Source organism: Epinephelus lanceolatus, chromosome 4 (genome assembly GCF_041903045.1).
Source record: "Epinephelus lanceolatus isolate andai-2023 chromosome 4, ASM4190304v1, whole genome shotgun sequence".
In the NCBI taxonomy this organism is placed as follows: Eukaryota; Metazoa; Chordata; class Actinopteri; order Perciformes; family Serranidae; genus Epinephelus; species Epinephelus lanceolatus.
In genome coordinates, this window is record NC_135737.1 from 4,032,501 (window position 1) to 4,057,531 (window position 25,031).

General features: G+C 41.6%; 1 protein-coding gene across 9 annotated transcripts in view; it reads left to right on the forward strand.

Annotated features, from left to right (window-relative positions):
• Positions 1–25,031, forward strand: part of LOC117259695 (protocadherin Fat 3) — a 391,086-nt gene that overhangs the window by 135,536 nt on the left and 230,519 nt on the right. For all 9 annotated transcript variants that reach the window (XM_033631307.2, XM_033631315.2, XM_033631310.2 and 6 more), the window contains exon 2: positions 53–3,379. In XM_033631307.2, coding sequence (XP_033487198.2) covers positions 70–3,379 — 3,310 coding nt within the window. In that variant the 5' untranslated portion in view covers positions 53–69. The remainder of the gene's footprint in view (positions 1–52; positions 3,380–25,031) is intronic.

Here is a 25,031-nt window from a genome sequence, read left to right on the forward strand (position 1 = left end):
AATGTCACCTTCCTGTAGCTAACCTTTTTCTGTTTGTCTCTTTCCATTTCAGGATGGAGTGATGATGGGATGGATGTGAATATGGGCCAGTGGGCAGGCATGCGAGCCCCTCTCCTCAGCCTGGCCCTGCTGCTGCTGTTGCTGCTCTTCAAGCCACCACCCTGCTGCGGCCAGAATACCCATGCGGGCCTTCAGGATGGACCCCACTTTGGCTTTACTCAGGCTGTCTACCACGCAACAGTTTACGAAAACTCAGCAGCACGCACCTATGCCAACAGTAAAGTTAAAATGGGAATCCACCTGGCACAGCGCTCCTGGGAGATCCGCTACAGAATCACCTCTGGTGATGATGAAGGGTTTTTCAAGGCAGAGGAGTATGTGCTGGGTGACTTCTGTTTCTTGCGCATAAGGACTAAAGGTGGCAACGCAGCTATCTTGAACCGAGAGATTCAGGATAATTATGTATTGACAGTAAAAGCTTCTGTCAAGGGAGAGGCCCTCCTTGAGACCTGGACAAAAGTCAGCATCCAGGTCTTGGATATGAATGACCTACGACCCTTGTTCTCACCAACCACTTACTCCGTCACCATAGCGGAGAGCACCCCTCTCAGGACTAGCATAGCACAAGTTACCGCGACAGATGCAGATATTGGTTCCAATGGGGAGTTTTACTATTTTTTCAAGGAGAAAATGGAGTTGTTTGCTGTACACCCAACCAGTGGAGTTGTTTCTCTCAGTGGAAAGCTGAATGTTGATGAGCAGAATCGGTACGATTTAGAAATTTTGGCGGTGGACCGTGGCATGAAGCTCTATGGAAATAATGGGGTCAGCAGCACAGCCAAGCTTTTTGTCCATGTAGAACGTGTGAATGAGCATGCCCCAGTCATGACTGCGGTCACCCACAGCCCCTCGTGGCTTGATAAAAACCCTGTGTATGCCATGGTCACTGTTGAAGACCTAGATGAAGGCTTAAATGGAGAAATAGACTCAGTGGTCATTGTGGGTGGAGACCCTTCAGAGCAGTTTTTTGTGGAAAGATCTGCAGAAGGCGAGTTTGCCATAAAGGCCTCTGAGTCAGTAAATTGGGAGACATACCCATATGGCTGTAACCTCACTTTGCAGGCTAAAGACAGAGGAGCCCCACAGAAGTTCTCTGCTGTTAAGGTTGTCCACATTATGGTCAAGAAACGACAGACAGCAGAAGCTGCATTTGAGCAGGAGATATATGATGTTAGTCTGAATGAAATTTCACCACCAGGCACAATTGTAGAAGCTGTTAAACTTAAGCCAGAGCCTGATGATGCAGAGTATATCCTGACACCTTCTGCAGATTCAGCTTTTTTTCAAATGAACACCCTAACAGGCGTAATCTCTACCACTCACTGGTTCACTCAGTTGACCCAGGATGTCTTTAATCTTGAGGTAATGGAAATAGATAGTGAGCTCAAAGTTAAAGTGCAGGTTACTATTGAGGATGCCAATGACAACACACCAACATTTGATCTGTCCTCTTATGAGGTTTTGGTTAATGAGAGTGTACTAGTTGGGACCAATGTGTTAACAGTTTCCGCAGTGGATGAGGATAAAGGAGAAAATGGATACATAACTTACAGCATTTCCAGCCTTCAGCCATTACCCTTCAAAATCAATCAGTTCTCTGGTGTCATCAGCACTATTAAAGAGTTGGACTTTGAATCATCATCAGAGAGCTTTGTGTTTGTTGTCAGAGCATCTGACTGGGGTTCGCCTTACAGGCGAGAGAGTGAAGTCAATGTGACAATCCACCTGGAAAATGTAAATGATAACCAGCCATTGTTTGAGAAGGTAGCATGCCAGGGTGTGATCTCTAGGGACTTCCCAGTGGATGAAGTGATTACCACAATGTCTGCAATTGACATAGATGAGTTGGAATTAGTAAAATATAAGATCATTTCAGGTAACGACTGGGGGTACTTTGACCTCAACCCAGATTCAGGGGTCCTTTCACTGCGACATTCCCTTGCAACTGCCAGTCCAAAGAATGGTGTCTTTAGTCTCAAAATAACTGCCACAGATGGTGAGAATTTTTCTGATCCTATGTTTGTTAACATCTCAGTTGCTCATGGGAAATCTCCTCCCAAAAGTTTCAACTGTAAAGAGACAAGAGTAGCTCAAAAGTTAGCTGAGAAGTTACTCAAAAAGTCCAAAGCAAGCACAAAGCCCAAAATTGAGGAAGGCTTTATTGACCTTTTCTCTGTCAATCGGCAGACACCCCAGTTTGACAAAGCTTTTCCGACAGATATTGCTGTGCGGGAAGACCTTAAGATTGGCTCAAGCGTTTTCAAGGTCAGTGCCTATGATGGTGACACAGGTTTCAATGGTCAGATTCTGTACTCTATTTCAGATGGAAACATTGACAGCTGTTTTAAAATTGACATGGAGACTGGCCTTATCAGTGTCTTCCTCCCTTTGGACAGAGAAAAGAGGGATCGCTATCTCCTCAACCTAACTATCTATGACCTTGGCCTGCCACAGAAAACTGCCTGGCGTTTGCTTACTGTTTACATAGAGGATGCTAATGATAATGCACCCCAGTTTTTGCAAGAAGGAGGCTATGGAATTATGATACCTGAAAACACTGCCATAGGTACAGATGTCATCCAGGTTGAGGCCACTGACAAAGATTTAGGACCCAATGGGGAAATTATGTACTCTGTTTTAACCAGCACCACCCAGTTTGGTATCAACAGCACTAATGGCATAGTGTATGTAGCTGGTCAACTAGACAGGGAGTTTGTTTCTGCTTTTAACCTGAAGATTGAGGCTCGGGACAAGGCAGAGAAAGGGGGCCAGAGGTTTTCTGTAACCACTTTGAAAATCATTTTAGAGGATGTGAATGACTGTCCCCCACTATTTATTCCCAGTGTGTACAAAGCCAGAGCTCTAGAGGATCTCCCAGTAGGAACTGTTGTGGCCTGGTTAGAAACCCAGGACCCAGATTTGGGGTTGGGAGGCCAGGTCCGGTACTCTCTGGCCAATGACTATAACGGATGGTTTGAGGTAGACAAAGCCAGTGGAGCTATTCGGCTGACAAAAGAGTTGGACTATGAGACCCAGCAGTTCTACAACCTTACTGTGAAGGCCAAAGACAAGGGAAGGCCTGTTTCTCTTCTCTCAGTCACCTTTGTGGAGGTGGAGGTTGTAGATGTGAACGAAAACCTCTACGCTCCATACTTTTCCCACTTTGCCTTGACAGGATTAGTGAAGGAGAATTCCCGGATTGGAACTACACTACTCCAAGTCACCGCTAACGATGATGATGCTGGCAGAGATGGAGAAATCCAATACTCCATTCGTGACGGGAGTGGGCTTGGACGATTTGCCATTGATGAAGAGACAGGTGAGTTTTTTTTTTTTTTTAAATTGTGTTATGTGTGTCATGCTTTCAACAAGTATTTCCCTGTGATGGAAGTCACAAACTACGTTTACTTTTGTCACTGTAACACAGTCGTATTTTGTGTACTTTTCTGAGTTTTTCATTTCTCCATATTGTAAGTGGAGTCAGAACGAAAGTCACCTGAAAAAGTCATGATAAGCAGTGTCAGAACTGAACAAAAGGAAGGTGGCAGATCATCAGCAGCAGCAGCAACAAAGCTGCTGGTGTTATTGCAGCTGCAGCAGGGCAGAACTCCATGTCCAGATTGGTGACACTCTGCATTCAGCTGATATTATGTAAAGGATACATTTTTTTAAATGTATCCATTCACTGGCTGAGTGTCAGGTGGTAGGAGGGTGCACTGACACCTGGTAGCAGTTTGTGAACAATATAAAAACTGCACAACAATGCATTACTCTACCTCAGCATAAGTTAAGACAGCACAAACCAGTGAGCATGTTAAATGACCCAAATCAAAAACACCCATGATGTTGCCAAACATCAGATGCACACTGGGTCTGAGGAGCGCAGTGGGACAGGGCAACCTGGTCTCACTCTGATGTTGTAGAAAACCAGGGCTTGGTCTGTGACTTCCAGCTTAAGACACTGACGTAAAAAGATGTCTTTTTACTTCAGCATGATATGCAGTTGGTCGTCACTATTGCTTAACAGTGCCTGGCAGCGTCAGGGGGAAACGCAGTTGGACAACAACAACTAAATTTAAGGCGGCGGAAGTGTTCGCTTCCCATAAGATTGTAATGCCAAACCCTGTTCTTTTGTCCTAAACCCAACCATGTGCATGTGTTGGCTAAACATAACCATTTGTGTTTGTTGCTGAAGGAAAAAACGTCAATTTGTGGTGTTTTATTGATGTATTACTTTTATTTTGAAAGATACCTTATACAAACTGTACATTTCGAGTGAAAACGGAAGTGTATTTTGAAATCAGACAATGCATGTAACAGGCTGAAGTTGACACGGCGTGCTAGAATGGCAACAACAAACGCAGCGAGGGTACCTTGCATGTCATATGTTGATGTCGAATGTCCATGACCAAATGTTGATACAGCATGTGATGGGGTCGGAGTGAGAATGTGTTGGACAGAGAGGCTGGTTATATAATGCATTTAGAATGAATAAGCAGAGAAGCTGAACCTAGAGCAGATTGAGGAGGACTTTGCTGTATGCAAGACTTGAAGAATGTCATTCAGACAGGTGACAACAAACTCAGTACTTGGTGTAAGTCAGTGTACAGGGGGAGTTGCCAACAACCACTGCCTTGCTGAGAAATATAGCTTTGTGCGTGTCACAGTTTGCTGTATGTAAAAACTGTGCATTTCTTGCAAGACTTCGATGTGGAAGGTGGTTGTATATTTCTAATTGATAATAAGTTGTATGCACAGGCTGCTAATGTCAATCTATAGAAAAGGAATTCATTGGGCGGCTGTGGTTCAGAGGTAGAGCAGGTCGTCCACCAATCGAAAGATCAACAGTTCGATCCCAGGCTCCTCCAGTCTGCATGTCGAAGTATCCTTGAGCAAGATAGTGAACCCCAAATTGCTCCTAATGGCTGTTCCATCAGTGTGTGAGTGTGTTAAAAACTGAGTAGCAGGTGGCAGCTTGTATGGTAGCCTAGGCCACCAGTGTATGAAAGTGTGTGTGTGAATGGGGTGAATGTGATTCGTAGTGTATAAAGCACTTTGAGTGGTCGGATGACTAGAAAGGCGCTATACAAATGCAGGTCCATTTACCACTGTTGGTTTGGAATGAAACTTGAGACAGTTGTGTTTGTATTACAGTATTTGTATGGGTTTTTTGATCTAGTATGATGAAAGAGGCAGCTGGCCCCGTTTTATTTTCACATCATCTAATCTGGCTCCCATTCAAAAAAGTTTGGACACCCCTGCACTATTGTATACACTGACATGTTTATTCACTTTATTTTGTTGCCTATAGTGGTCTTCTGGTTTTGGCTTGGAGAGGCATGAAGAGATTTGATAAAAGATTGTCTGACACTCCACTTTGAAGTATTCTTGGATTTTCTGCATTTTATTTCCATTCTTACTCTAATGACTGAGATATAAATACTAAAATCTGCAGTTTAGATTTATCTATTTCATGCTACCCTGTGAACTATGGGGGATATTAATCTAATGCCTGAAATGGGGCAGTTTCAGATAAGATCAATGCACAAAGGTTAAAACCTTACTGGATGGACAGAGTCCTTAAAAGTCTATTTCTCACTGCCTGAAAAAATCATGACATCAGTCAGTTCAGTGTTGTCATTTGAATATGATTATGCCATACTGGTGTTTTCTATGCATGGAGGAAGCACAAAGTATGCGTTTTTGATCAAAAACTGTCAGATGTAAAAAAAAAAAAAAAAAAGAAAAGAAATACAACCATAATACAATACACCATCTTCTGGCAAACTCATTCCTTTAACCTCATTTTGATCTATATTTGCCCACATCTTACATTAATGGCAAAAGCCTTCTACTTATGTAGAGTTTCTTCCAGAAATTGGTTAGCAGAGGTGGTGGTGTTATGCATTTATATAATCAACGTGAACTTGTTGCCATTAAATTAAAACGTGAGTCCAGCACATTAATATTTAACTTTTGTTTTATTTTTACTTACCAGGAATGCAATTTAATTCCCAGAATTAAGTTCTTGTAATTTGAGTTGAATATATACTTTTTAAAAAATTATTTTACACATACTGAATGTTTGAGATGTGTCGCAGGAGATTGGAAATTTGTGTTTGGAAATTGATTAAGTACCACAGAATATGGCATGTCAACTTTTAAACCACATAGTTCACAACAGAAGAGCAGAAACAAGAGAATGCAGGTGCAGGTAGTTTTCTGAAGACTTCTCCAACCCTGCCCACCAGCTCCTGGGACATGAAGCCAAACCAGCCTCAGAAGCAGCAGGCAGAGAGAGGGTCATCACAAAAAAAAAATCACAAATCAACCTGCCTTTGTCAGGTGTATTGTCATAGATTTTTGTGACGTTTGTTTAAAAAAGTTGTAGGACTTGGTCATCTGAGGATTCAAACACTGCACCTCTGAATACCCAGGGAAGGTGACTTACATACTGCACCACCAGGAGGATATGGCTTTTCACACACTGTCTTACAACTTGAGGCAATACTATCACATTTGTAAAACTTGGGTATTTTCTCTAAAATGTAAAGCACAACAGTCAAAGTGTTGGAGATAAAATTTTGAAAAAGCGGGCATCATTCTGTTGTTTTCAGGTGCAATTACAAATAATTTGGTGAAATTTGGTTAAAAAATGAGATGAAATTGAAAATGTTGCGCATACACTACAAATTACAAGATGCTGAAACTCAACATCTGACCAATCTGACCACCATGTGAAAGCATGATATCTACTATCCAAAGAATATATGTGTAAATTTTGGACTTCTGAAATGATTATAGGTTTCAGTGAGGAAAACTTTTGTTGCAATTCAGTGGATGTGCTGAAAAACAAATGGGTTTGGTAGGAAGTACTGGTGATTTATTACGATAATTTAAAGTTTGGAATGTGAAATGTCTAGAATTTATATTTGTTGTAATAGGCCATGCCCACTTTAAGCAATTATTACCAAATGTTATGCATGGACTAGTCATGACTAGAGATGTAATGGTATGAAAATTTCATATCACAGTTATTGTGACCAAAAATATCACGGTTATCATTATTATCGCGGTACTATTGAAATGTGCTGAAAATGTTCAACCAGTACTTATACGCACACTGAAATCAATTAACCAAGTTTTATTTTGAAAAACAAATAAAATAAAGAGCACAGTGTACTTTCTGTCTAACAGAAAGTCTAGCATGTTTGTCTTTTTGTCATTCACAATTACTCCTATCACAGCCGTCACTTTGACCAATAGGAACACAGAGTTAGCTGCTGCCATAGGCAACTGTAGGTCAACAACACCCCAGCCTTTCAAATATTTCCTCTCTACCACACAGAGTAAAAGGGGAAAATGATAGTGTGAAACAGCAGAGGCACTTTGTCAACCCGCTGAGTGCTGCCATTAGCATCAAGCTAGCAAAGAATGTTCTTTCTTCATAATGGAGATGGACATAAAGTAAGAAAATTAAAAAATAGTGGCGGGGCTTTTACTCACCACAACTGCAGAGGCTACCAGCTTGATTTGAAACAGACTACATTATAGATAGTTCGTTATTTATCATTCCCTCTGTGTTTTTATATTTTTACTTTTTATCCGCTCCCGTTGCCTAGTTAGTTAATGCATTGTGCCGTCATTTCAAACTCAACACTTCCTGTATATTTTTCAGACTAAAAGCCCCTAATAACCTCGGCTGAGAGAATCCCTCCATTTTCTAAATAGGCTTTCATTGTGAAACATTTGCAGGATCTTGTGGAGGATTCTGTGACTTGTATGTTTGCATACGGTTCTTTAAATGTAGCTCCTGCCACCTGCTGGCACTTTTTACGTTACTACAACAACATTTCGGCTGGCACATGAACAGACACAGTGACTCAAATAATAGTAAAAGTAATAAAAATAGGACAAGAATAACCTGATGATATCACACACGTCATGAAAGAGATCGTATAGTCTGTCATGTCTGTCGGCCATGTCACAGCACGACTCCACAATCGTGTAATGTGACATAGTGACTTTCAGAACAGGCAGAAAAGTCGTGTAGTGTGACCCAGGCACAGGTACATTCGCTGTATAGTTGTGGATGGTGGTCACCGAGATGGCTCATCAAATTTTAAGTGTTACCCCCCTTTGCGGAGACTTTTTTTCTGCATTTTCTGCAGACAGGGTAACTATCTTCAATTAGTTTCCCCTCAGCATCCTTATAAAATCCAAAATACGTCCAGACTTCAGACTTTTACCTTTTAGAGGGGGAAAAAATCTCCGGAGCACTGTCCGTGCAGGTGTCTTTGGTGCCTTCCGCCATATTTTCAGAGGCCAAACATTGCAAACTGCGCATGCGCGCCTGTGTCTGAGGGACTGACTTTTCCAGGCAACAAGCAGTATCACCGTGAGTTTTTGAAAGTGCGGTAATCAAACACGGTTTTAATGATAATTAAAATTTGAAATGGTAATACTAACCGTTGGGAATTTTACCGCGGTTTATCATTTTTACTGGTAATCCTTACATCCCTAGTCATGACCCTCAAATGTGCAAACAGAATTTTATATGTATCCTTTTAGCTGATTAGATATGATCTTTTAGCATTTGTGGCAGCCCTGAGAGGCAGAATATCCCAAGACTGTGGAGTGAAGCTCAGACCTTAAGACATAAATGTCTAATCAAAGTAAGGTCAAAAATGTATGATTTCAAAACAGATTGAGGCATCAGAATTTTCTTGACAATTTTAGATCAGTGATGTCAGTAGATAATCCTGTCAAAGTTTTGGGCCAACTGACCCAATAGTTTCTGATGAGTTCTTGAAAATGGGATTTCAAGAAATAAGGGGAAGTAGCAAAATTTGAAATTTTTAAAGCAGAAGACCATTGGAGCAAAGACACAGATGAATTTAAAGATTAAAATGATGAAAGACTTTTGACTCTCAGGGCTAATTTATGAAAATAGATATATTTATTTAAAACTGTCATTGTTTTCATGGTTCCATAAGGTGGAGTCAAAAGGTTCACATAACAATGGACAAGGTGACGATGAAGGAGGTTGCAATGATGTACCTTTAATAGAGGGAGCAATGTAGACAGTGGTGGTCTGTGAGGCCATTAAATACATCACAACATGACGGACAGACGGAGAATTAATCTACAGTAACTGTGTTCTATTCTGCTATTTTTTTAAATGTCTTCTTCATTTCCTGCAGTTGCATTTTGTTTGAATTGCCCCCGTGATCTGCTGTGGAAGGCCTACTGCTTTGTTTCTTCCATACCTGTAAGCTTTAAGAAAACATGCACAAATATGGACTGTCAGAACGCAGTACAGACAGAAGGCTGTCCCTATATGTATCTAACAGTAAGCAAATGAGCCCCAAGGGTGTCACACCTGCAGTCCAGTTCATTTGATCTAGACCAAAGTTAAAAAAACAACAACAACCACATTGTTGCATTTAAGGTCTGGTCCAGTTCCTGTTCACACTGACATTTTACAACTGAATTAAGGGAAGAGAAGGAAGGAAGAAAGGAAGAAAACTGATTATAAGCATATAAGCATTTTGAGTGCAAATCAGCATTCTGAATACTGACTAGCAGGTAGGAACAGGACGAAAAGGATTGCTATCACACACTTTTTAATGGACTTAATGAACTGACAAAGTACACAAAGTCGGATACAAGCACAGCAGTTTAACAGCTTTTTAATCAGGGAAAATATGTGTTACCATGGTTACTAGATGATTAGCATAAATAGGTTACTGGCCACTGAGCATCCCCACTGGAGCTTAATACTTAATTATAGCTGCTGCGCAGCAATGGTCGGGGCCGGACAATTTTAGGCAAAATTAGGCAATTCTGAGCAACACACACACTAAAACAAAGCATATCACAACATAGAAGTTACATCATATAATTATGGCATGCCTTTCAAATTGTGGATGAGTGGCTGAAGTGATCAGACTCATAATATACAAAGGAAAGAAAAAACTCAAGAACAAGAAAGTAAGAATAACATTAACTGCTAGCAGTTATGAACAAACTGGCCTGATCTAGCTTAAAGCTAAACATTATCCATGGTGACAAAGATGAAAACATTTTTTAAAATGTAAAAGTAGCTATTTGATAGACTCTGCATATTGACTGATAGCTATGCCAAATAAACAGGGAAAAGAGACAAGGGATAACAGGGAAAAGTGTTGATAAAGAGTATTTGTCTCTCCGCGAAACTGCCTGGATCATAATTATTTTAACCTTGGTAGTCTCTAATCAACATAGCATGATGCCTGAACATAGGACTTTCACATTAGAATGTCAGTTCTGCCTTAGCTGAGGCTTGAACTCACAACTTCTGAGACTAAGGTCCATCTTCTGTCTCACTGAGCTAATTGGCAAGTGACAGTTCATGTGTGGCTTCACAAATTGACTAAGCCAAGCATCAGGGTGCCAGACAGTAGCCATCCATGCTATGGAAAAGCAAATTTCAAAGTGAAAGTTCCAAAGCTGTAGCACATATGGTTGATTTGTTATGAATTTTCAAAGTTTTGAAATTTAGAGGCTTTCTGTAGCGCCACCATCAGGACTATTGTCTTGTGTTTCCAGATGAGGACATCTGGCATGGGACTGGACCTTTGTGCAAAGTTTGGGTAGATTTCTCATATGGAAATGTTGCATGAGCTGAGGCTTGAACTCACAATCTTCAACACCAAGAACCATCCTCTGTCTCACTGAGCTAATTGGCAAACAGAAATGTCACATGTAGCTTCACAAATTGACTAAGCCAGTCACCTGTGTGCAAGACAGCAGCTGTTAGTGTGTAAAGGCAGATTTCAAACAGCTGTCAAAAATTCAGTTATTAAAGGACAACTTCGGTATTTTTCAACCTGGGCTCTATTTCCCCATGTGTATGTGTGCGTATGATTCATGGGTACCACTCGTTCTAAAATTGGTTCAGTATTGAGCCGCGAAACGAGCTAAAATGGTAATGGGGGCAAATGCGTCCCGTATAAAAGTGCTTTTTTTCGCCACTGGCCGGTTCAGATCGCCAGTGCTATCTCTGTAAATAGCATATGGTAGCGGCCCTGGGGCAGTGGTGAGTGTGAATGAGTGGAGTCAGCTGTCCCCGCTTGGTAATGTAAATTAGTATGTGTGCGTGAAGTGTGTGTTACGCTAGAAGAGTCAGAGGACAGAGTCTTTTACGTGCTACCCCCTGGAGTGTTACCGGAGTTTTTGGAGTGCTCAAATAAACGGGCCTTTTTCCCGAACGCAAGAACAGGATGTCGCGCAACACCCCGTACAGCTTTCACAGGCTGCCTTTGTCGGACGGCGAGATGCTGAAGTTGTGGCTAGTTGTGCTACAAATGGATGCTAACACTCTCCAGACACTGCGCCTTGCAGACCATCAGGTCTGCAGAGCTCACTTCTCCTAAGATGACTACTGCCAGCCGAAGAAGAGAAAACATCCAATCCCGAAACACCCCTTCCTCAAGAAAACGGCTGTCCCACGAGTAGAGAGAGCTACAGACACAGTGGAGCAAACCTTGTGACATCACACAGCCCAGAGGTAAGAGAAAGGCTAAGTTAGCATGCTATTTACAGAGATAGCACTGGCGATCTGAACCGGTAAGTGGCGAAAAACACACACTTCATACACACATACTCATTTACAATACCGAGCGGGGACACCTTCCGCCTTTCTGCTCCAACACTGACTGACAGCTGACTCCACTCATTCACACTCACCACTGCCCCAGGGCCGCTACCATATGCTATTTACAGAGATAGCACTGGCAATCTGAACCGGTCAGTGGCGAAAAAAAGCACTTTTATACGGACACATTTGCCCCCATTACCGTTTTAGCTCGTTTCGCGGCTCACTACTGAACCAATTTTAGAACGAGTGGTACCCATGAATCATACGCACACATACACATGGGGAAATAGAGCCCAGGTTGAAAAATACCAAAGTTGTCCTTTAAGACAAAAATCTGAAAATACACAAATTGCATCTAGACAGCATGGAGATGTTGGTAATGTGTTTTTAACAATGATTTATTGGCTCCATAAGTGAAAACCTGATGTTTAAAAATGCCATTTTTGCATTGACTCCAATTGTTCACATTAGAGCAAAATTCAAAAGTTTTTGAGATAAAATTCTGATATTTTCCAAACATCATCTACCATGACTCCAAAATTTTGTCATGTTTTAATGAACATTGAGAATGTATTTAGCAAGAATTTGCAAGTATATGTTTACAATACCGTTTACAGTCAAACATTTTGATGCACTGTAGGCTCAATTTTCGATAAATCAAAAATCTGTGTGGATCGTTTGTGTAGGACAGTCTGAAGATGCTCTGTAGCAAGTTTGGTGTCAATTGAGCAAAAATTGTGGAAGGAGATAGGTTTAATAAGTTTTACAGTTTTGAAAAAAACAGAGTGATGGACTTCATAATTTGCAATAGGTTTAAATGTACAAATGTTTCTTCAGTATTGGGGCTACATTTTGGTGAAAGTTGCAAAGCTGTAGCACATATGGTTGATTTGTTGTGAATTTTCAAAATTTTGAACTTTAGAGGCTTGCTGTAGCGCCACCATCAGGACTATTGGCCTGTTTTTGCAGCTGAGGCAATCTGCCATGGGACTGGACCTTTGTGCAAAGTTTGGTGATTTTTCGTGCATGGGAAGTATGATTTTCTTGGAAGAAGAAAAACATGCAGCAAAACAATAGGGTCCTGGCAGCTTAGGCTGCCCGGCCCCTAATAATTAACAATAAATCAATCTTTAGGCTGTGCATATTGCATAGCCAGTGCCTCAAACATGAATTAAATAATGTGAGGCACATTTTAAAAAATGTGCAATGAAAAAATGAATAGTATTAAAAAATATATTGTTAAAAAAAATACTGGTGTTTTTACTGGTTTTAATTAATTTAGTCTTTAGCTTATTGCTGACCATTTTCCAAGGCATACCATAATATGTTTTTGATGGATAGGCGTGTTATTCCTGCTTACTAGGAAGCCATTTTCAGTTAGTCCATGCTTTTAACTGTGGAAAAGCTGAGTTATTTACTCAGAGTGCTGATGCATTTGAAAACTTGTAATACTGGTGTGTTCCAGGGATAAAAACAAAAAACAAACAAACAAACAAACAAAAACATCTGACATTTAAGAACCAGCTGCTAAAAAGCACTTACTCCAGTTATGTTGTGGGACAACTGAACAGCCCTCAAGGCTTTTATGTTTTATTCACTGTATTTGTACAGTTAGTCAGGTGCATAATAATCTGCTCACAATAGAACATCACTGGATGGAAAACATAACTCTGCATGACACTGCAATGGTTCTTACAGGTCTGGATGTCTAATAGGGTATAATGATGAAGTGATTACATTTCATATCCAAAAGGTCAAAGGTCAACTTCACTGTGACATCATAATGTTCTGTATAAAGCACTGGACATTACTCAGTTTTATAACTCAACTCACTAACTGTCCACCGTGAAATTGTCGGAGAAACTTGACTGGTGCACAGAGGCATACAGAAGGGGAGCTGTAATTCTATTTCTGTGTGTGTGTGTGTGTGTGTGTGTGTGTGTGTATTTTGTTTCTTTTTTGTAATGAAATTTTTTATTGATCATTTCATATTTTCTACACAGATTGGCAGAATAGTTCATTTGTGTAAACACTAATATATATATATATATATATATATATATATAAAAGAGAAATAAATAAAATACAATAAAATAAATTAAAACATAAAAAAGACATACATACAAAAAAAAAAAAAAAAACCCACAACACCAACACCAAAGGGGAGTTAAACCAGTTATGCGCTGAGGCACAGGCTCTACAAATTTAATACATTACCCATTATATGAAGTGTAACAAAGCGTCTGGGGCTTCCATACAAGGGAATCATTACCCCTGTTGATCACTGCACTGGAGTCCCTAGGCAGATAGCTTATCAAGGGCCTTCTTAAGTTCAAGAATGTGTTGTCTTTCCCTTTTAATTTGGCACTAAGTCTTTCATTGGCAAGACTCTGAAAACTTTGTTGTGCCATTGTGTAACAGTTGGAGGCTTTACCTGAATCCAATTAAACAATATACATTTCCTAGCTAGCAGAAGAAGCTTATTTAACAGTTTGGACCTCCCAGGGTCTAGCACTCCTGCTATTTTAGATGGCAGGCCCAATATTGCCCAGGGTCTTTACAAAGCTTGCATTTGAAAATTAAATTCAATTCTTTTGTAACACAAGACCAAAAATGAACAATTTTGGGGCATTCCCAGAAACAATGAATATACGTTCCAACCTCGTTCTTACATTTAATACACATTGGGGACTGACTGGGGTCAATTTTGTTCAGCAAGTACGGTATCCTGTGTTGCCTGTGGAGAATCCGGTATTGCATTTCTTTATATTTATTGCCCAAAAAAGTTGAGTGAGAGGATTGAATACATCCATCCCAAAGGTCCATTTCATATTCAGTCTTTAAGTCCTCCCATTTTTTCATAATTGTATCAATCTTGTGCATATCATGGGATAGAAAATAATTATAAAAATGCGAAATAAAACCTTTTGTACCAGTGAAACGTATGACAGCTTCTTCCAATGGCCCCAACAGGGGCTTATCCTGGGGAATCTTACATTCTGTAAAAGTAAAATGATGGACTTGAAAATACATAAAAAATCAATCTGTGCCAAACCTTACTTTGCTACTAGCATTTCTGAGGACAAAAGGATATTACTATCATCAAATAAGTCCCCCATAACTCTAATTCCCTTGTCATACCAAGATCGAAAAATGGCATTTTGAATACATGGAGGGAAATTTCTGTTATTCCTAATTAGAGTCAGATACAATGGACACTTTCTCCTATTAAAGAAACGGGACAATGCTTTCCAGACTTTAATTGTATTTGAAATTATCAGATTCTTTATCAGTTTAGGGTTTGGCTTTCCAATATTTGTGAGCCCTGAGGGGCACATTCCCACGCTTCAAACGGTTCAAGGCCTCCTTTAAGATAGGAGTGCAACCAATCATAAATAATACGACTATGACAGGCCAAGTTATGATACATAAGATTCAGAAAATCCAAGCCCCCCCTTTCCTTGGGTAGTTGCAAAATTCTCATACTTTAACCAATTTCTTGGTGATATATAGGGGCTTAATGGCATAGCCATTGACTTACTAAAATTAATTTTATAGCCCGACAATGATCCAAATGTATTGATAATTGACATTAAAGCTGGTATAGACTCCCGAGGGCTAGAGATAAACAATAACACATCATCTGCATATAAAGCAGTTTTATAAATGGTGTATCCGATTTTGATCCCTGAAATATTATCATGTGATCTGATAGCTTCTGCTAACGGTTCAACTGCTACATTAAAAATCAACTAATTCAAAATCAAAGGTGAAATTGGATCCCCCTGTCTAGTCAACCTACTCAGTGTGAATTCTGATGATTTCATACCATTAACTATAACACAAGCCCTCGGGGAGTAATACAACAGCTTCACCAATTTAATAAATTCCCCATCAAGACCAAAGCTTTCCAGCAACACCAGCAATCTTCCTCCCGTGCAGCACCCAGCTATCCACCACAGCGCACACGTGGCATGCATTCCTCCTCAATGCAGCCGTCTCCACGTCCACACCAGAGCCCGGCATCAGAGAATGGACCGTCACTCGCATTCAAGGGAAAAGGCATTGCCTTCCACTGCAACAACAACAAATCAACTTTGTTCACTGCCAGTAATGTCTCAAATGACGTTATCTGGCTCCTGCCACCTTCATGGCCACAACCTTCATCATCAGCCCCCCCCGCCCCAGGAGGCCAGTTCATATTATCCCCTGTGCCTGCTCCCTGTGTGTCCGACTTTTCTCAAATAATCCCAGCTTTCTTCTCATCCCTATGTTCACAGGCTTCACAAAATCCCTGTGCATATACATCCTTTCATCCCATCATCCCTTCCTCTACCCTTCCTTCAGTCGCATACAATACCATGGCTCCTGCTTCTTCCTTTTCCATCATGGCCAACACCGCAGCACAAGAGCCCTATCCAGTAACTCAAGGGGCCCACAGAAATATGGCCCGCAATTAATGTTCCCATGCCAAAGGGAGTTGACAGACAGGGAAGGCCAATCCTCTACCAGGGAGGCAGGATGGTGTGCAATAACTTCAACCACCTGGGCCGTTCTCTTTCTAACTGCCGCCTTCTGCATGTCTGATCCTTCTGTGGAGGTGCTCATGCCAGGAGCCCCATGCCCCCACAATCCAACCACACCTGCAGACTGACTAGCACAGCATCTCAGCACACCTGTTAAGGTAAATGTTCTTGCCACTGCTCTAGAAAACCACCCAGATAAACAATTCATTAACTTTCTCATCTCCCCTACATTCTTCATCTTGTTGACGATTTCCTAATTGTCACTCCACCATCCTCACCTCCTCACCATGGACTTACTACTCTTACACAAGCTTTCTCAGAACTTGGTCTCCCTCTCTCCGAAGAGAAATCCTCAGGGCCTAGTACTTCCATCGAGTTCCTAGACATCAACCTGGAGTCTATTTCCTTTCAGGCATCTTTGCCCACAGAGAAAGTACAGCGCATCACTCTACTTCTGTCAAACTATCTTCTGGTAGAAAGATGCACAAAACACCAGCTACTGGCCCTTCTCGGCCACCTCAATTATACCATTTGCATAATTCCTCAGGCCAAATCTTTCCTGTCCAATCTCTCGCAGCACAAGAACCCCATCCAGTAACTAAAGGAGCCCTACTACAGGCTAACCAAGTTGGCAATTCTCAGCTACCTCCTCCATTTCCAACTAGTCTATCCTTTAACCGTCTATCACCCACTGCACCCCCACCTCCCATCATCCCTAGGCCCACAGAAATACACCCCGCAATTAATGTTCCCATGCCAAAGGGATTCGACAAACAGGGAAGGCCAATCCTCTACCAGGGAAGTAGGATGGTGTGCAATAACTTCAACCACCTGGGCTGTTCTCTTTCTAACTGCCGTCTTCTGCATGTCTCCTCCTTCTGTGGAGGTGCTCATGCCACGAGCACCTGCCCCCACAATCCAACCACACCTGCAGACTGACTAGCACAGCATCTCAGCACACCTGTTATGGTAAATGTTCTTGCCACTGCTCGAGAAAACCACCCAGATAAAGAGTTCGTTAACTTTCTTATCAATGGCTTCACTTACAGAAAGTTGTTTTGGACAATGCATGTAAAATGGAAATGCATTTGTGGCAACATGTCCTTTCCACAGCCATCCCTTCTCTCCATGATAAAGCTGTTTTGGACGACATTCAACTTTACACGGAAGCAGCTCCTTCCGTAGGTTTCGTTGGTTACTATGGAGGGAAATGGTTTGCTTCCGCATGGCCCACAGAGATCAAAGCCCTTGAGTCCCACTCTCCCTCATTCACACTTCATGAGCTATATCTCAGCATGAATGATCTAGGGAGTCCATACTGATACACTCTGACAACACTGCAGTGCTAGAGATCGTTAACAAAGGGCGATCTCGTTCCCCAGCCATCATGCAGTTCATGCGCAGACTCACATTAATCTCTGCTCAACACCAGTTCATTCTCAGGGCAGCCCACATTCCTGGTTACCACAACAGCACTGCCAATTCACTTTCTCGTTTCTCATTCCAGAAATTCAGACACTTGGCCCCAGAATCGGATCTCCACCCCACACCAGTCCCACCTTTTCAGCCACGACATTCAACTAGCTCCTCAGCTTAGAAACCTCTCTAACGCTTCACAAGAAGCCATCCTTAACAGCCTCGTCCCAAGCACTCTCTCAGCCTACCTAAGTGGCTGAATTTGCTTCAAGGCATATCATGACACTTATCTGCTGCCATTTCCCTCTCTGGACGTCATGTCCATATGTAATTTCATCACCCGTGCTCATTCCAATCAAAAAATCTGGTCCTCCACCATCAAGACCTATCTAGTTGGTATCAACTTCATTATCAAACTAATCACCAGCCACCATTGTCCTTCTATCTCTCACTCTAACGTCACAATGTTGATCAAAGGCTTGCACAAACAGGAGCCCAATCTCACAGCTAGACGCTTTCCACTCACCTCCGACCTTCTCAGCCTCCATATTCGCTTTCTACGCTCAGGCTACATATCCCCCTATGGTCGACTTAACCCTAGAATCCATATTTCTGCTGGCTTTCTTCAGCTTTCTAAGGTGCGCCCACTTCATCCTCCTACAATCCTTCTCATCATCCCAGTCTATCTGACATCATCATCCACACTTCTGACTCCCTCATATTCATGCTGTGAAGGAGCAAAACAGACCAACTGGGAGTTTCTTTTGCTATTTATATTTTCTGCCTCAACTCCTATCTCAGCCCATACGAGCCACTGACCAAATAAGATTCAGTGTAGAAAGGTTTCTTTTTTTTTTTTTTTTTTCTTTTTTCAGACAATGAGTTTTTAAGGAGATGTAGTTTACCTTGACATGTTTCGACTGTCACTGCAGTCTTCTTCAGAAGCATCATCTGACGTGCATCATGACGTGTCTTTATCAGCTGGTAGCATCCCGGAGGTGTGACCAGCCTGGCAAATCGGATTGCCAGGCTGGTCACGCCCCCCGCCGCTCGGTGTTCTTTGGAGGAGAGAGTCCCAGGTGTGTGACAGCATGAAAGCCCTCTCATCCCAGTTGATGGTGTTCCTGGCCCGCCTCCTGATCTCTATAGCCTCCTTGATCCAACGTTTGAACTTGTTGCTTTCCGATCCGATGATTTTTGCTTCTTTCTACACTGAATCTAATTTGAGTAGACAAAATGAACCTATTTACACCACACTGACCAAATACATCAGCTCTAGGTATGCAGCCAATGCATCACGTCAACACCCTCTCTTTCTCACCGAAGCAGGAAAAATGGCCACTCAGTTCTAGTCCCAGAAACATTTTCACAAAGTCCTCCACATTTCAGGCAATAGTCTCTGTCAAGCCCACGCTCAACTCAGTTTACTTTAACTCTGACTCTTTTGGGGGCCTGTAATCAGCTCGGGTTAGAAAAATGTCTGAGACGGAACCCCCACACTGAGTCTCCCCAGTCCAATCTCCAGCTCATCCTCCCAGACCATCCTAACAGAAGACATCCCTTTTCCACCTTCACCCCCACTTACATCCATTTACTAATCCTCAACAACTAACGCTTCCTGAATTACAATAAACATTTAAACGACATATTGTTGTGGCATGGTCCTTTCTAGTGAATCCCCTTTTAAACTACTGTATTATTTCAAGATTATTTCCAAAAACTAAATTTTACAAGATCTTATTTGAACACATCACAAGAACTATAATTTTACTTTGCCCAGTATTCATTTTTACTGAATAGGGAAGAACGCATCATAATGTATCTTAACGCAACCTCCATGAGCTGTTAGTTTTGGCCATTGGCTGCTAACAGCTAACATAACCTAGCTCTCAACTACAACTTGTTAACTAGTTCACAATGTAGCCTTATCAGGCAAAAAATAGGTGGCGTCCTCTGACATGTCACTAATAAGTTTGCTGAGTCCACCGTCCCGATGGCATCCCAAGGAAGATCTCTGTTTGTCCCAAATATGTTTTCTATTGTCCACAGGACAACAGGATGCTGTTAGTCTCTTGCTTTGCTTCATAACTCATGCAAAATAGACGTGACATGACAGAAAATCATCAGCCACTGCCATCAGTGAATGGCTGATGGCAATCAAGGTGAATATCAGCAAATACCTATGTGCTGTGTATATTATGTTTTGGTAAAACTGCAAAAACATTAGAATCAGTGGGACAAATAAACTGTTTTTTATCCAGTTGTATAGAATTGTACCTTCCAATACAAATCAAGAGTAGATCCTTAAACACAATAGCAAAATGCAACATAGCCTGTTTTATCAACCTAATCAAGTGTATCACTGCAGTTTTTTCAGCGCATGGCAAGTGAAATTGACTGTGAACAAAATTCACTTCACCTAGCTCCTAAACCCCGCCCCCTCCACTGGCCCATGCTGAACATAATGGGAGTCCCCAGTTGAAGGACTAAAGGTGGCCAATAGGAATTTTTTGACATATTTTATTTAAGAAACATTTACACACAGACACACATACACACACAGTCTTACACATACACAGTTGTTAGCCTGGTGTGGTTGTCCCAAGGTGATGAACAGGAGCAGAGTGGAGGGGAGGATTTATGGCCCTTGTTAGCCAAGCCTTGGCAAGCTCCATAAATCAGCCTCAAGCTGCTGAGAAACACTACAAACACAATTACAACTTAAAGAGAAATATTCTGGCCACACACACACACACACACACACACACACACACCACATGCACACTCTGACCAGCTCTGTAAACAATAATGTTGAACATCAGTTTCAATATGTAAATCTTAATTTGGTTATAGGAGTGGGTTTTGAGTGGACAGGGTGGAGCAGGCAAGTGAAAGTCACCATTGCTGACTGTGACATGCTGAGACAGCTGTCAATCAAACAAACACACCTCACACTCACCATGGTTTTGGCCTGAGACAATCTTTTATTAAAGCAACTCTTACCTTTCTTGCATTTCACACAGCACTTAGAAAAAATGTGAACATCCACAACTTCTGCCTCCCTCCAAAGTCCCATCCCCTCCTCCATTACGTCCTCATTACGTCTATGATAGACGTAGGCGTTGGCAAGGTAACGTTAGATACATGGAAGAGGAGAGCGAGTGCAACCAAGACACTCAAACGCAACCCCGGAGTTTTACAACTCAACCAGTCAGTGATGACTGATGAGTTTTAGAATAAGGTTAGAGTGCTAACGTTAGATAGTAGTGTTAACGTTACTAGTAAGTAAACGCAAAAGGAAGATAACGTTAATGTTTCAGAGGCTATGCTACAGTAGGCTAAGGTTAGCCTTTAGCAACTGGATGCTGTGTTGTCATATATAACATTATGAACTGAACTGAACTTCTTTATTTGTCATTTTTATGCGCAGCACAAAAACGAAATGATATTTCGCATACCCCAAGCAAAAAGAAACAAAACATTTAAAAGCAATTTGTGCAACATTTCATAGTCAAAAACTCCACATCCTGAGAGCAGAACTGGGAGATCCTCTTCACATCACAGCACCATGAATTGTTTGTGTATATTGGCGGAGCTTACCAGATGATGCAGCCTCCCCGTCTGCTCTATGTAGTGTTAGCCCCGTTAGCTACCATGTTACCATTCATCCATGTCTCAGTGAACACAAGGACGCAGCAGTCCCTCACTCCTCGGTGAGTGGGTCTCCAAAGTCGGATGTAATCCATTTTTATGTCCAGTGGGCGGACGTTTGCCAGAAGGACACTGGGAGCAGCTGGTTTGATGGGGTTAGCTCTTAGCCTAGAGCTAACCCCTCCGCACTTCCCCCTCTTCCGCGTCCTGTCACAGTGCTGCCGGTGTCTCCCCGTCGGGACAGCTCGAGGCAAAACCACGGTCATCTCAGGGCTAGCTCAACGTAGCAGGCCAATAATGAGCTCTCTCGGTTGTAGCGTTAGATCTCTGCAGCAGTTTCTAATGTCTGTGAGATGTTACGCAAGCAGTTATGTCAGTCGGAGGCCTCCATGTGGGGAAGACAGACAGGACGCTCGGCCAGTCATTGCATTTGGTCCGAATGCAATGATTGGTCTGAGTTTTCTTAGAACCATATGAGAATGATATAATTATGAGTTTTTATTTCTGGTGGAATTCACTTACATTTTAGTGTGCCATCAGCTTATTAATAGCATTTTAACCTAAACAAAGAAAAGTTTAAAATTTCCAGAAAGGTAAGTGTTGCTTTAAATAAAGTCAAAATGAAGGATGCTATATTCACAGCAGTTTTCTATGAATGGCACCTTTAAAGATATTCCCTGTAAATAATTTGACTGTACATATTAATTATTCTTTTCAAGTCCAGTAGAAAAAACACAGAGCCACATCGCACCGACTGGAAGGCTTTTTAAGTCAGATCAACTTAAGGATGTGTTACTAGCATGGTATTTAAAGAAGACACAACACTAAGCAGATTATACCTAATTCAGAGAGCAACCACTCACCCTGCTGCTCACAGTCCTGAGAACTGCTGGATACAGAGGTGAGGTTTTAACAGATTATGTAGAGTCTTGTTTGGCAAAATGTACTTCTTCTCACTGGCCAGCAGCCAGTTTCTGTGTGAGCTGACTGTACTGCGTACATCGTCATTCATGTTTTTTAATTTCATTTTTGAGCTAAAATCACTATAGCCTTGTGAAAAATGGGCTGCGAATCTGCTATCCTGACCTCAGGGAGAATTCATGCCATCACTGTGGGGCCTTAACAAGAGTCTTGATCGGGGGGATGAGGGACCACAGGGTCCTCAGCGTGATGGGACAACCTGTGATCCAGAGGTAGAGGTGAGCAATTGTGCTTAAATGTTGTGCTGACCACAGCCAGGAGGTAGCACCGGAGTTTTAAAGTGTTTGCCATCTGCAACAGAGAAGTCGTGTGTCCATGGGACTGGGTTGGTGACAGGGCATGTAGAACTTCTGACTTTCATTCAGGAGCCTGGAGTTTGCATTCCGACCACTTGTTCTGCCTCCCTAGTGAGCAATCCTCTGTGTGTCCTTCACAGGCAGTTCATGTTCCTTACTGTCCGAGTCGGCATCACCACAGTATTGTCAGTGGTGATGGGCAGGTCTTTCCCTTAAAGAAACACAAGCTCAGCCTCATCCATGCTGAGCTTAAAGTGGTGTCTCGACATCCAGTCGGAGCTATCTGGCAGATAGTGATGCATTCCTGCAGCTGTATTAAATGGCTAGGTGTCATTAGCATAGCAGAAATAAAAGAGTGGTGACATCAATCACTTGTGGGGACATTGTCAAAAATTGTCAAATTCATCTACAGATACTGAACACTGACACCAGCAGCAGGAGAACAACAACAAACCATGAACTGTTTAACTGCATCGAATGTGGATCCACCTGGTTTGGCCCCTGGGTTGAAAAGGCTCTTTATTCAGTATTTCTGTGTGCATTTAGCACTTATGTGTGTTCATTCTCTGAGTGTGTAGTGTCTCAGTGTAGGCGTTTTTTTCTCTGACGTTTCCCAGCCTAAAATAATGAGGTGATGGGCGGCTTAATGCTGCTGTTGTGTGTGTTAATATAGATGTGTTGTAGTCTGCCAGTAGCTGCTGTAACTGGATAGGCTTAACAGTAGACGCCCGCCTTTACTTCCCACACACATACACACACTTACCTTGAAAGCCTAACCTTTCCATGTCAGTCTCCCGCCCACTCTGTTCAGCAGGAAGCTCTTCACATCAAGACTCTTAATCACAGTGTCACTTCTCCCTGGGAACCGTTGTGTTTTGTGAAAGAAAGAAAGAAAAGAAGAGGAGGTGGAGGAGAATTCATGGCTCCCAATTCTGCAGTGATTAATTTCTAACAGGCGGGGAGGCCCACAGCTTTGTTTTTCCAACAAAACCAGCATTGTAGTGAGCTGTGAATGTGCAGCCAGGAGTTGACATAGAGAGATGTGGGCAAACACATACACATACACACACTTAACTGCCATTACAGTGTGATACATATTGTAAGCTTGTTAGGTAAATCCCAATATAGAAAGTACTGACCTGGGAATCTTTGTACATAATACAGGTTCTTTCCTTAAACTTGTGATATTTATTCTACAGTGTGGTCATCTTGGAGATACATCTTTTCGTTGTTGATGAAAAACATGTATGTTTGAATGTGTCATCTGTTGAGTCATATAGTACAATTGCAGTATGTATCAGAATTGTTATCTTTACCGTGATAGCAGTTTTTCTGATGTGTGTTGAGGATAAATCCATTTTCAGATAACAGAAAAAAGGGGCTCCTTTTGATTTCATAATTTGCCTAATAACCTTAATGTTCAGACTTTTTCTTCAATGTCACAATAATTCATCTGATTATTGTTTGTTTATCCATGGTTACAAACAGTAGGCCTGTCACAGAAACTACTTTTGTTGGACAATATATCGTCCCAGAAATAATTGCATAAACAATATTATTGTCATTTTAAGACCATTTTATGGCACTGATATAATATAATAGCCTAATAATTACAGATGAACAGCTTGTTTTTTCTTATTCCACATAAGAGAATGCATGTAGCCTATAATATGATGGTAATTCCACTAGAAGAGAAGAGATTTGATGATCATTAGAATAGCTGGGGAAAAACGTGGATATATCGATATCAGTATCAGTTATTGGCCAAATAAGTTGTTATTGGATATCGGCAAAAAAAATCCAATATTGTGCATCCCTATTAATAATGCAAGTACACCCTTTCAAAGAGCAAGAATGTTTAATTCTTAATAATATTCAAACATTGGAATATTAAAAAAAAATACATATTTTTAAATTTATATTTTTAAAGTAATTAACACCTGTTAATCCTTTAAAAACAGACATCCTATTGATGGCTGCATGACATTGTTATTTTAATGATTCTGTTTAAACAGATATACAATAAAAACCATAAGGCTGCTGTGGCTCAGAGGTAGAGCGGGTTGTCCACCTATCAGAAGATCAGCGGTTCTCCTCCTCCAGTCTGCATGTTGAAGTATCCTTGAGTTAGATACTGAGCCCCAAATTGCTCCCGATGGCTGTTCCATTGGTGTGTGAGTGTATTAAAAACTGAGTAGCAGGTGGCACCTTGTATGGTAGCCTCGGCCACCACTGTGTGAATGGGTGTGTGAATGGGTGAACGTGACTCATAGTGTAAAAAGCGCTTTGAGTGGTCACTAGATGACTAGAAAGGCGCTATACAAATGCAGGTCCATTTACCATTCTTTGTTTTTTGCAGCAAAAATTTAAGGCTTTTGTCTTCCTTGTCATCATGTTGTACGCTCATATTGATGTCATTGTGCTATGTTGCGTGTGGTGCAAAAACGTGGTCGTGCCAGA